Genomic DNA, 10,325 nt, shown 5'->3' with positions numbered 1-10,325 from the left:
ACATTGCCAGCTGTATCTCCAAGTGTAGGATAAAGTCTTGATTTAAGGCAGGAATTATTTCTGGCCACTGTTTGATAACCACAACGTGTATTTTTTTTTAGCAATTTTACGGATGACATAATTTCCTTCATTAGAAGGAGTTTGTAATTGTAACACCATTAGACAAGGATGAAGTATATGTTTTTTTTTAAACAAAAATCATGCCAATTAGCTTTAGAGTAATATTATATTTTCTTAAGCGTTTGTGAATTAAATTTTCTTGAAAATGAACTGACATTAATCTTTCCAGCAACTATTGACAATTCTTGAAGCTGAAAACTTTTGAAATCTCATGCTGAATAGGAGTGAATGACATGACAGTAGGCTAAATTTCGAAATATAATTCGATGTAGTAAAACAAAAAAAAAAATATATATATATATATATATATATATTTTACTGTCTTTGGAGATTCTTTGTAATTGTTACCAGTTAAAAATTGCGTTTGTCTTATGCACCCCGCATAGCTGAGTATGAAATTGCTGTCTTCTGTAGTATTTTTCCATCGTGTTGGCTGTAGACGATAGAAATGTATTCGAATGCACTTTGAATATCTAAGAAATGCGAAGTTTTTAGGCATTAATACGAGTGTATGTGAATATTTTTCTTCAAATGTGTGAAACTACATCCCGAAATTTGCCTAGTCTTGTATATACTGTATACATGACAAAAATTGTTATATCACTGATTAAATACACTTAAGATAATTTTCACTTTTAAGGCACTAGAATCTTAATCACTTATATTCTAAATAAATTTTGAAAAAGTCTGGAACCTGAAGCTATGTACAAAGTTAAGAAGTTCTTGCATTATTAACGCTTATTCCCTAACGCCTATGGCAAACTGGCAACTCTGTTACCTACATGATTTTTGCCTTATTCGGCAATGTTACATCAAGTTACTGTAACAGCCAAAAGACTTACTTTTCAAACAGAAAACAGGATAATGCTTCCAGACAAGTGATCGATGGTTCACATTTATTTAGTATCGCATTTGGTGAACCACCCCACTGTTTAATAAATCCTGCTCTTCACCAATTCGTTTCATAGTTTTCCGGAATAGTGTGAGCCAATGTTGGATGGCGGACCACGGTTGTGGTGATGATGGGGGTGTGACAATGTTGCCGCTTTGTGTGACCCGGGTGCTGAATATCTGCTTCCGGGTCTGGAATGTACTATAGCGTAGTGATCACTGTTTGTTGAGATGGATCGCGTGGAGTTCATAGTAGAGCCCCCAGAGGTGTAACCAGGCTTCCCGTTGAGAGAGTATCTGAAACAAAGATAATTTGCTTTGATAAAACAAAATAAAAAAATTTTAAAAATTTAAAGTAATAAAATAAAAAGAAAAAAATAAATAAAAAATAAAAATATAAAAAAATAATAATAAAATATAAAAAATAAAGGAAAAAAATAAAAATAATGAAAAATAGAACATAAAAATAAATTATAAAAAAATAAAGAATAAAATAAAATAAGAAATAAAATAAAAAATAAAAAAGAAAGAAAATAAAAATAGAAAAATAAAAGAATAAAAAAGTAAAGAAACAAAATAAAAAAATAGAAAAATAATAAAAAATGAAATAAAAAATAAGAAAAAATAAAAAAGTAAAAAATGAAAAAAGGAAATAAAGAGAAAAAAGAAAAATAAAAAAATAAAAAAGAAAAAGGAAAAAAAAAGAAAAAAAGTAAAAAAAAAATAAAAAATAAAAATGAAATAAAAATGAAAAAATAAAAAAATAAAAATATAAAATATGAAGAAAAATAAAAGAAAATGAAAAATAAAAAACTAAAAAATAAAAAGTAACAAAAAAGAAGAAAAAAGAAAAATTAAAAATGGAATACAAAATAAAAAAATAAAAAAATAAGTAAAAAATAATAAAAGAATAAAAAATAAAAGCAATGAAAAATGAAAAAGAAATAAAAAATAAAAAGAATAAAAAATAAAAGAAATAAAAAAATGAATATAAAATAAAATAAAATAAATGATATATTTAATAATTTTAGCATATTTTTTTGTTTCTATTTATCACAATTTCAACTGTAAATTGCCCATGCTTTTGTTAAATATGTTATGATATATAAATATTTCATTTACAGTGATTTACAAAATATATGTAGCCAAAATTAGCAGAAATGTAGATAAATATGTAATAAATAAATAAATTAATTAAATACAGAACAGATGTAAAGTTATTAAAAATATAAGTTAATGTTATGAAATATTTGATACCATGAAAAAAAGTTTTCAATACCTACTGCAATTAATCCAGAATAGAAACAATTTTTTTTTCTCAAGCATTTGAGTATTTCTGTGCTCTCTCTCGCGTCGAAAAAAAAAACTATGTGGTTTTTTAAGGAAAAAATTTGGGCACCACTGGTCAAAATTATTTACAACAAATGAAGTTAATTAAAAATGCAAATGCGATTATTTATAGTGACGTTAAGAATAACTTCACTTGTTCACACACGAGTCACTCGGCCAAGAGATTCATTTGAGCGTGGCTTTCTTTGTCATTCGTTTATTTCAAGGAAATCTCTATTTTTAGCAAAGGAAGGAAAAGATTTATCTCAGGTAATTGTGTGAGCACAAAGAGCACCTGCTCCACCTGATGATCACATGAGCAGAAATCTAAACTTGACACAACTGTATGGGCAGTAATTATTGTTTCAACAAAAGAAGAAGAATTACATTTGGCAGCGATTGAATTATTTGGGCAGATGTGGATTCTTTGTCAGCTCAGCTTTCGTAACATCAGGCAGATGGTCAGGAAGCCTGCAATATGACTTTTTATAGTTTCACACATCACTGGAAGCCGTGGTCAGGCTTCACTTGGCTTATCTTCGTGTCCTTGAAACCCACAGCGGCACTTTATGCCGTAAGTTTCATTAGCAAGCAAGAGGACTTTCTGTGAAACTACCAGGGTTGCCATTAGCCGGTATTGACTGCTCAGGTGGGAAATTTTAGATGGTCTGAACATAAGGCCAGTAGCTGGTATCCACCCTTACTGGCCCTGTTTATGGCTGGTAATTTTATCAAATGATTTTGAGAACAAGTGATAAGAGTTTTTATCAAATAGGCTACAAGGAATTTTTCTCTATTTCGTGGGACATTTCAACTTTAACTCAGATCAGCTAAAGATATGGGTATTTTCAGGTATTTTTCACTCTTAAAACTTGATGGTTCTGTACCAAAAGTGGAAGAAATTGGAAGTATTGGACAAAAAGCAAGGTTTAAAATAGATGAAAGTCTTTGACAAACTGAGCTTATTATATGAAGTGGCTCCTTCCTTTGTGAAAGAAGAACATTTAACATGTTTGGAAGATATTGTAAGAACTTTCAGGATAGGGTACTCAGAGAAACCTCCACACATAAGAATGGCAGCTCAACACGTGTTTAATATTCTTGTAAGCAGTGCTTTTGTGAAGCGTGTATCATAACATACGGAATGATGAGAGAAATCGTATAAGGTCGAAGTAGTAAAAGTTGAACTTTGTATCGGGGAAAACCTTAAATTTAGTTGTCAAGAATTTTATCACTTTATAATAGAAAATGAGTTCTTAAAGCTGTGTTGTCAAGCTCCAAACGCAAATTTAAAAAGCGAATTTTGAACACTGAAGCAAGATTAAAAAAAAGTACAGTATTGCTCATTTATATCAGAAATTACCAGTATGTAGGCCTATACAGTTCAATAAAAGAAACTGTTTTCTTAGCAGTTAGTGTATAGTCTATATAGGCTACATGTGTAAAATGGCCTGTAATTTTATTTGCCAGAATTGGCAACCATAGAAACTACCATAACACTACAGTACTGATAGTAGCCTTCTTTTTCTTCTTCTCCTTTGTCCCATTCATCATCATCATCATCATCATCATCATCATCATCATCATCATCATCATCATCATCATCATCATCATCATCATCATCACTATCTTTAATCTTTACTTTTTCATTGTCTTCATCTGAATCTTCTTAGTTTTACATAATCATTTTCATTTTTCTCGGGGTCTTCATTCTCCTCCACCTTTCCCTTTATCAACATTCCCTGCTTCATCATTATTCTTTTTTTTTTCCGTTGTTGGTAACTCTAAAGCATCTATTAGATGCTTTATGGTTGTGCTAACAGATGGAGTTACTTGTCAACAATGTGACGCTGAAAGGTGTGTTCAGGTTACTGCCCAGCGACAGTCCTGATGTATTTTTATATCTGCGATGATTGGTTAATTCATATTAACCCAGCACGCTCACATTCATACAAATTTCCAGACTCTAGACACCCAGGGAATTATTCTTCTTCAAGAAAAATTCACCGAGAGCCGAGCCCGGGAATCGAACCAGGACCTCCTGATCTGGAAGCCAGCATGCTGATCATTATTCTTGAAACAAAATATCTTTCCTCCAGTTATTATTGGGCAATGTTTTGTGTTTGACTACATGAAAAGAAATGGTGCTGCCCATATGGGATGAAATGAACAAGGACTAGTGAGAATAGTGAAAAGAGAAGTAAAGAATCCGTTGTGAACTGTGTTTACGTAATAACACACATCACAACATAGTCGTCATGACAACGGCGTGAATGTGATCGAACTGACTTGAGTGGAACCTTGACAATGACGCAACTGTGATTAGGCAACCTGAAAAACACATTTAGCAGCAGTACAGTTTTAATTGTCTGGTTAAAATAGTAACCTTGGCAACAACATCAAATACTGTTTCTTTTTCATAGTCACTCAGCTGTCATATCTGTCCCAATACTGTGTATGTATCTAATATTACCTGGAGCCATACTGTGAACCATGCCAGCTCCTGTAGGGGTCGTAGTCCTCGATGATGCTGGGCTCCTTCTCGATGACCTCGGTCCTGGCACATGAACAGGTCATGGCAGAGCATAGGAAGATGTTGATGATGAGCATGATGAGGAACATGATGCCGAATGCGATGCACAGGTACAGCAGCCAAGGAGGGTTCACCCCACCCTCACACAACTCCTGCAGAGCTGCAAAAAAAATGTAATAATATAATATAATATTCATTCATTTATATAATATATACCGTAGGTAATGTAATGTATCATATATGGAATTTAAAATGTCTAAGCTATTTTGATTGCGTTGTAGAGTAATTTGAAAAAAAAAATGTTAGAAATGTTATTTGTTGAGACTACACTAGTGCCAATGATGGGAAGCTTGCACTCAGCTGTGTATTATAAAGTTTTAAATGCGCGATGACTCTTAGAAGTCATATGACGTATTTATTGCGCCTCATCAAAGATGAAGCCTGAGGAATGTGTTGCGTAACAGTCACCTTGACTTGCCTGTCAATCTTTATTATTCATTAATCCTACCAGACCCTTGACCACAATAAACTCAGAGTTGGCCCTGAAGAGCCTGCCATAAGGAGCTCTCACCTCCAGTGGTTTTCAAATAAGCCACGACCACATACTCCTAGCCATCACCACAGAATACAAATGATCTACCGTAGCTCAGCAACACTTAAGATCGATTCTGGATATATCCTGTTTTAAATGAAGAGGCTGTCTGGCAGATTTCCATCTGAATATATAAAGGACAATGGAAATTGAAGAATAATCGAGAACCATGCTTGAAATTATGTTTTTGGAATTAGATTTTTGACCAGTGATAAAAGACTGTAGAATAAAATGAAAAATTTACTGAAATATTATATAAAATGTGCCATAATAATGAAAAAAATTCGTGGCACATAGGTGAGTAAAAAGTATGGAATAATATTTTTAGCTTTCCTATTTTTAATTTTATAAAGAAACTCCACATACCGTCATTTCCCATAACTATGGTCCTGGAATACAACTATGGTCCACGATACAATCATTCAAATTTTGTACTCCATAACGTAGTACCTCGTTTATCTATATTTTTGCTGTACTGTAGTTTGAAGTCAAGTCACTGCAGCTATCTACGGACGGTCTATGTTACTTCTACAATTTTTTGAATGGGTGTATCGTGGACCATAGTTATGTTCCAGGACCATAGTTATGGGAAATGGATTATAGTGGGTGAAAAAAGGAATATTTTAAACTTGTTTTCAAAAGCTATGTTTTTCAATTATAAGGGGTGTGCCAATGAGTATTTTCTTTTAATGACACCTTGTAGTTATTTTTCCATTTTTGGATTCTTCAGGTCTCAACACGTCACAAAATGGATATGAATAATGGAAATTTAACTACAATATTAATACAAGGCATATAATTTAGAGAAAGATAAACCATTAAAAACAATGTAACAATATTCTAACTGTGTCACGTGTTAATATCAGTTCTCCATTCACTGCCAAATAGTGCATAATTCTGTCTTCAAAATTGTTTAATTAATGTTCAATTGATCTGCTGTATCTCATCCCTAATTCTTCGATGTACAACTCTTCCAGGTCTCGTGGTCGGTCTTGCAAGAAAAAAATAGCCTTGCAAGAAAAATTCTAATAGCTTGAGATCAGGGGATTTTGAGGGCCATTGTTATTCAATTATTTGTATTACCTTTTGTCTATGATTAATTAATTAATGGCCCCCTTATTCTCCATAGTAATAAAGGGATATACTGAAGCACTACTCTTTGTTATGTACTGTACACATAGATTGGGATCATAAATTTGAAGCAATTTTTACAAAATAATAGTTTATAAATGGGGAAATAATATATGATCTTGTACGTTTTGAGACCTGAAGAATCCAGAAATGGAAAAATAAGTACATGGTGCCACAAAAAAAAACTGCTTGGCACACATTTGATAAAATATGAAAAACATGATTTTTGAAAATATATTCAAAGTATTATTTTTTTTCACCCCTTATAAAATTGAAAATAGTAAAAGCTACAACCAGTGTCCCATACTTTTTTTATGCATGTAATGTAAGTACAGGGACATAAAAATTCGAATAAAAAATGTGTGAGGTAATAAATGACGTCGAGGCAAATAATTTTTAATAATATATTCATGACAAGAAATGGCACTCATCGTCAAAAGAAGTCGACAATAATTACTTCTTCCATTAGGGATCAACTCTGGTTGGCTTCAATCTAAAAACTGAAAGTCCTTCGTTTACAGTATTTACACTGTCTCCTCCTCCTCATCATCATCATCATCATCATCATCATCTTCTTCTTCTTCTTCTTCTTCTTCTTCTTCTTCTTCTAGTTCATCATTGCCATCGGCATAGCTTAGACAGTAATGCATTTGCCAACTGACCCGGAACTGCATTCGGGTGTGGGTTCGATTCCCACTTGGACCAATTGCATGGCTGGGTTCTTTTCCAGGTTTTCCCCAATTGTAAGACGAATGTCAGGTAATACATGAGCAATTCTCGGACTCATCTGGTAAAATACAATCTCGCTAAAACCAATTCCATAACACTAAATAACCTACTACTGCAGTTGATACAACGTCGTTAAATAACCAACTAGAGGCTGGTTCACAATAAACCGGGAACGGAAACGACAACGAGAACGAGAACAGAAATAATGTTAAAATAAATGTATTTAAATGTGAGCATTCACAATAGTTATTTGTGAATACTCATGTTTAAATACATTTATTTTAACAATATTTCCGTTCTCGTTCTCGTTGTCGTTTCCGTTCCCGGTTTATTGTGAACCAGCCTTTAAACGTTCACCTATACTACTATTCCTCTTCCATCATTATTGCAATAGATGTCCATTGTCGTAATTTCCATTTAAAATCTACTCTACAGCATACTGTTATTTAGAGACGACTACTTAGGCTATGTGAGAGATGAAGTTCTCGAGGTTAAAGACCAGCTTGTATCGGTTATGCAATTAGCTAGCCTGTTCCATAGACACTTTCTCATCCGGTTATGCGTTCCATCTGCGTTAGAAAGTGATCCTTTCAGAATCCGGAACCAGATCGGAGTCCGCCCTGTTTCCGCTGATACTGCAATTATCCGCGAGGCGTGAAAAATGTGACGATGGTCAAAGATAACAGAGTTAGTGACATGCTGAATATTTATAGCAACACACGGACCTGGAGCCGATTTTCATTTCATTCATTTCTGCCAAAGGGCAAGTCATTCACGAACGCAGCATTCTTCAAATCCTTCTTTTCCACCTTCCTCTTTTAGACTCTAAGCATACGACCCCATATCTTTATGTTGTCTATCATAGAATAAAATATAATATAGAATAAAATATAAAATAATATAATATAATAAATATAAATATAATAATAACAATAGTAATAATAATAATAATAATAATAATAATAATAATAATAATAATAATAAAAGCTGAGATGGTTATTAATTTCTGAATAGGAAGGGCATAGGCGGAGAGAGAACCGTTTCCTTGGGGGGGGGGGGGCAACGCAAAACCATAGAATCCCGATATAACGAGGTTACGGGGGATATCATTTATTTCCTCTCCCATTATAGCTTGACCGTGGTACAGTATATCGGAATATGATCATTTAATAAAAGTATTTTTGGGGTGCATGTTTCTTATAGTGTTACATCCATATCCACGATGTTTCGGGTCGAGTTGTATAGGGCTTCAACTGTAGGTCTACTACAAATTATAATAGGGCATAACCATAGACAGAGTTATGGGAGGGTATGTGGTGGCACTGCCCCCCCCCCCAAATTTGTCTGAACTCTTTTTATTTGATTAACGTTACAAAATACTGAATTCAAAAGACTTTTCTTGCTTTTGTTTATGAATGGGATATTATTTGTAAATGCTACCATCGTACCATCTTCCTGGAAAATGGCTGTTTTCACAAAAAAATCTTCGGATTATGGTTGTTTTATGAAAACTACTGAAAATTTCCACTCCTTTAACATGGGACTATGGCGTTTTTTTTTTTACTAACACCTAATTCAGTAGATGGCCGCTGCAGACTTCTAACACATGAGTACAGGCTGTTACAAAAGAAACATTACAGTGCTTCCATTCCTCAAATGAGGCATAGAAATTCTTATACATTCAGAAATTTAAAATAAATGTTACAGTCTAGACACATGATCTGAAGACATTAATTCATCAATTTAAGCACAGAAACTTAATCATAAACAAAAGCAAGAAAAGTCTTTTGCATTCAATATTTTCTACTGTTTATAGAAAAAGAAAGAGTTCAGACAATTTGGGGAGTCTGTGCCCCTCCCCCCCATAACTCCGCCTATGAGGAAGGGTCTAGTAAACATGTATTCTTGGTCAAATCATTTAACGCATCTTAATTATTTAAATACATAGTTTAAGTTACTGCGCAAAATGTATAATTATATTAAAGAAACATGCAATTTATGTCGTACCCTTTATTGTTATCTCTCTACAAGACACTACAACGTGGGTTTAAGGTCTCCGATCCCCCTAAGTCCATAACCGTGCTGCAAAGGGTGGGTTGAAGCTAAGGTCACTATAGCGTCATACTGCGGACCACTGCGTTTTCTTTTTCACAGGTTGTGATTCGTAGAATTTATATCCTTCCCAGCACCCGTGTATGGGCGTAGTGATATGTGCAGATCTGTTTAAACCTACGCGCTGCATCGAAAGGAAAACGGTGTTCCGACAGGGGTGTCCAACGCACTTTCATATGTGAAGAGAGAAAATCACTATTAAATATTTGTTGAAGTTGCTGGTAGTTGATAATTCTTTATTTAACTTCCAGTCTAAACTACAACTGTTCACAAACGATGCGAAAATGGGTTAATTGTGGAATGGGAATCACAGGAGAAACATTTGTACCTAAGCAAACCAATCCCACAAGGTTTAAACGGCTCTGTCCGAAATTGTGCGCCGGTCATTTTGATGTTGAAGGCACGAGGTTATGATTTAAATCTCATAAGGTTACATCACCATAAAAATTGTAATCTTATTCCTAACAATAATTTAAATGTTCATCATTTATCATGGAGTTCGATTCCCGGTCGGGGCAAGTTACCTGGTTGAGGTTTTTTCCGGGGTTTTCCCTCAACCCAATATGAGCAAATGCTGGGTAACTTTCGGTGTTGGATCCCGGACTCATTTCACCGGCATTATCACCTTCATCTCATTCAGACGCTAAATAACCTAAGCTGTTGATAAAGCGTCGTAAAATAACCTACTAAAATAAATAAAAAATTTATCATGGAAGCGATGATTTTTATGTACTTAAGCCCCTTTTGACTGAAGAAATCATTAATTGTTAATGAGGCAGTAAATGTGTTTCATTTAGCGACATTTTTCACATACAGATGTTATTCGCTGTCACAGAAACGATTAAGTTTAGTGGTTAGTTTTAAAATTGCGTGCAACTGTAAACATTA

The 10,325-nt window shown here is 33.7% G+C and overlaps 1 protein-coding gene across 1 annotated transcript in view; it reads right to left on the bottom strand.

Moving 5' to 3' along the window:
• Nucleotides 1-241: 241 nt before the first annotated feature.
• Nucleotides 242-10,325, bottom strand: part of LOC138714919 (uncharacterized) — a 195,606-nt gene continuing 185,522 nt past the window's right edge. Inside the window, exons 8-9 of the mRNA XM_069847203.1 lie at nt 4,814-5,033; nt 242-1,308 (exon numbers count right to left, since the gene is read on the bottom strand). Coding sequence (XP_069703304.1) covers nt 1,083-1,308; nt 4,814-5,033 — 446 coding nt within the window. The 3' untranslated portion in view covers nt 242-1,082. The remainder of the gene's footprint in view (nt 1,309-4,813; nt 5,034-10,325) is intronic.

Source organism: Periplaneta americana, chromosome 15 (assembly GCF_040183065.1).
Source record: "Periplaneta americana isolate PAMFEO1 chromosome 15, P.americana_PAMFEO1_priV1, whole genome shotgun sequence".
NCBI classification, from domain to species: Eukaryota; Metazoa; Arthropoda; class Insecta; order Blattodea; family Blattidae; genus Periplaneta; species Periplaneta americana.
The sequence above is the reverse complement of the archived record's forward strand: the minus strand, read 5'-3'. Positions and strand labels throughout refer to the sequence as shown.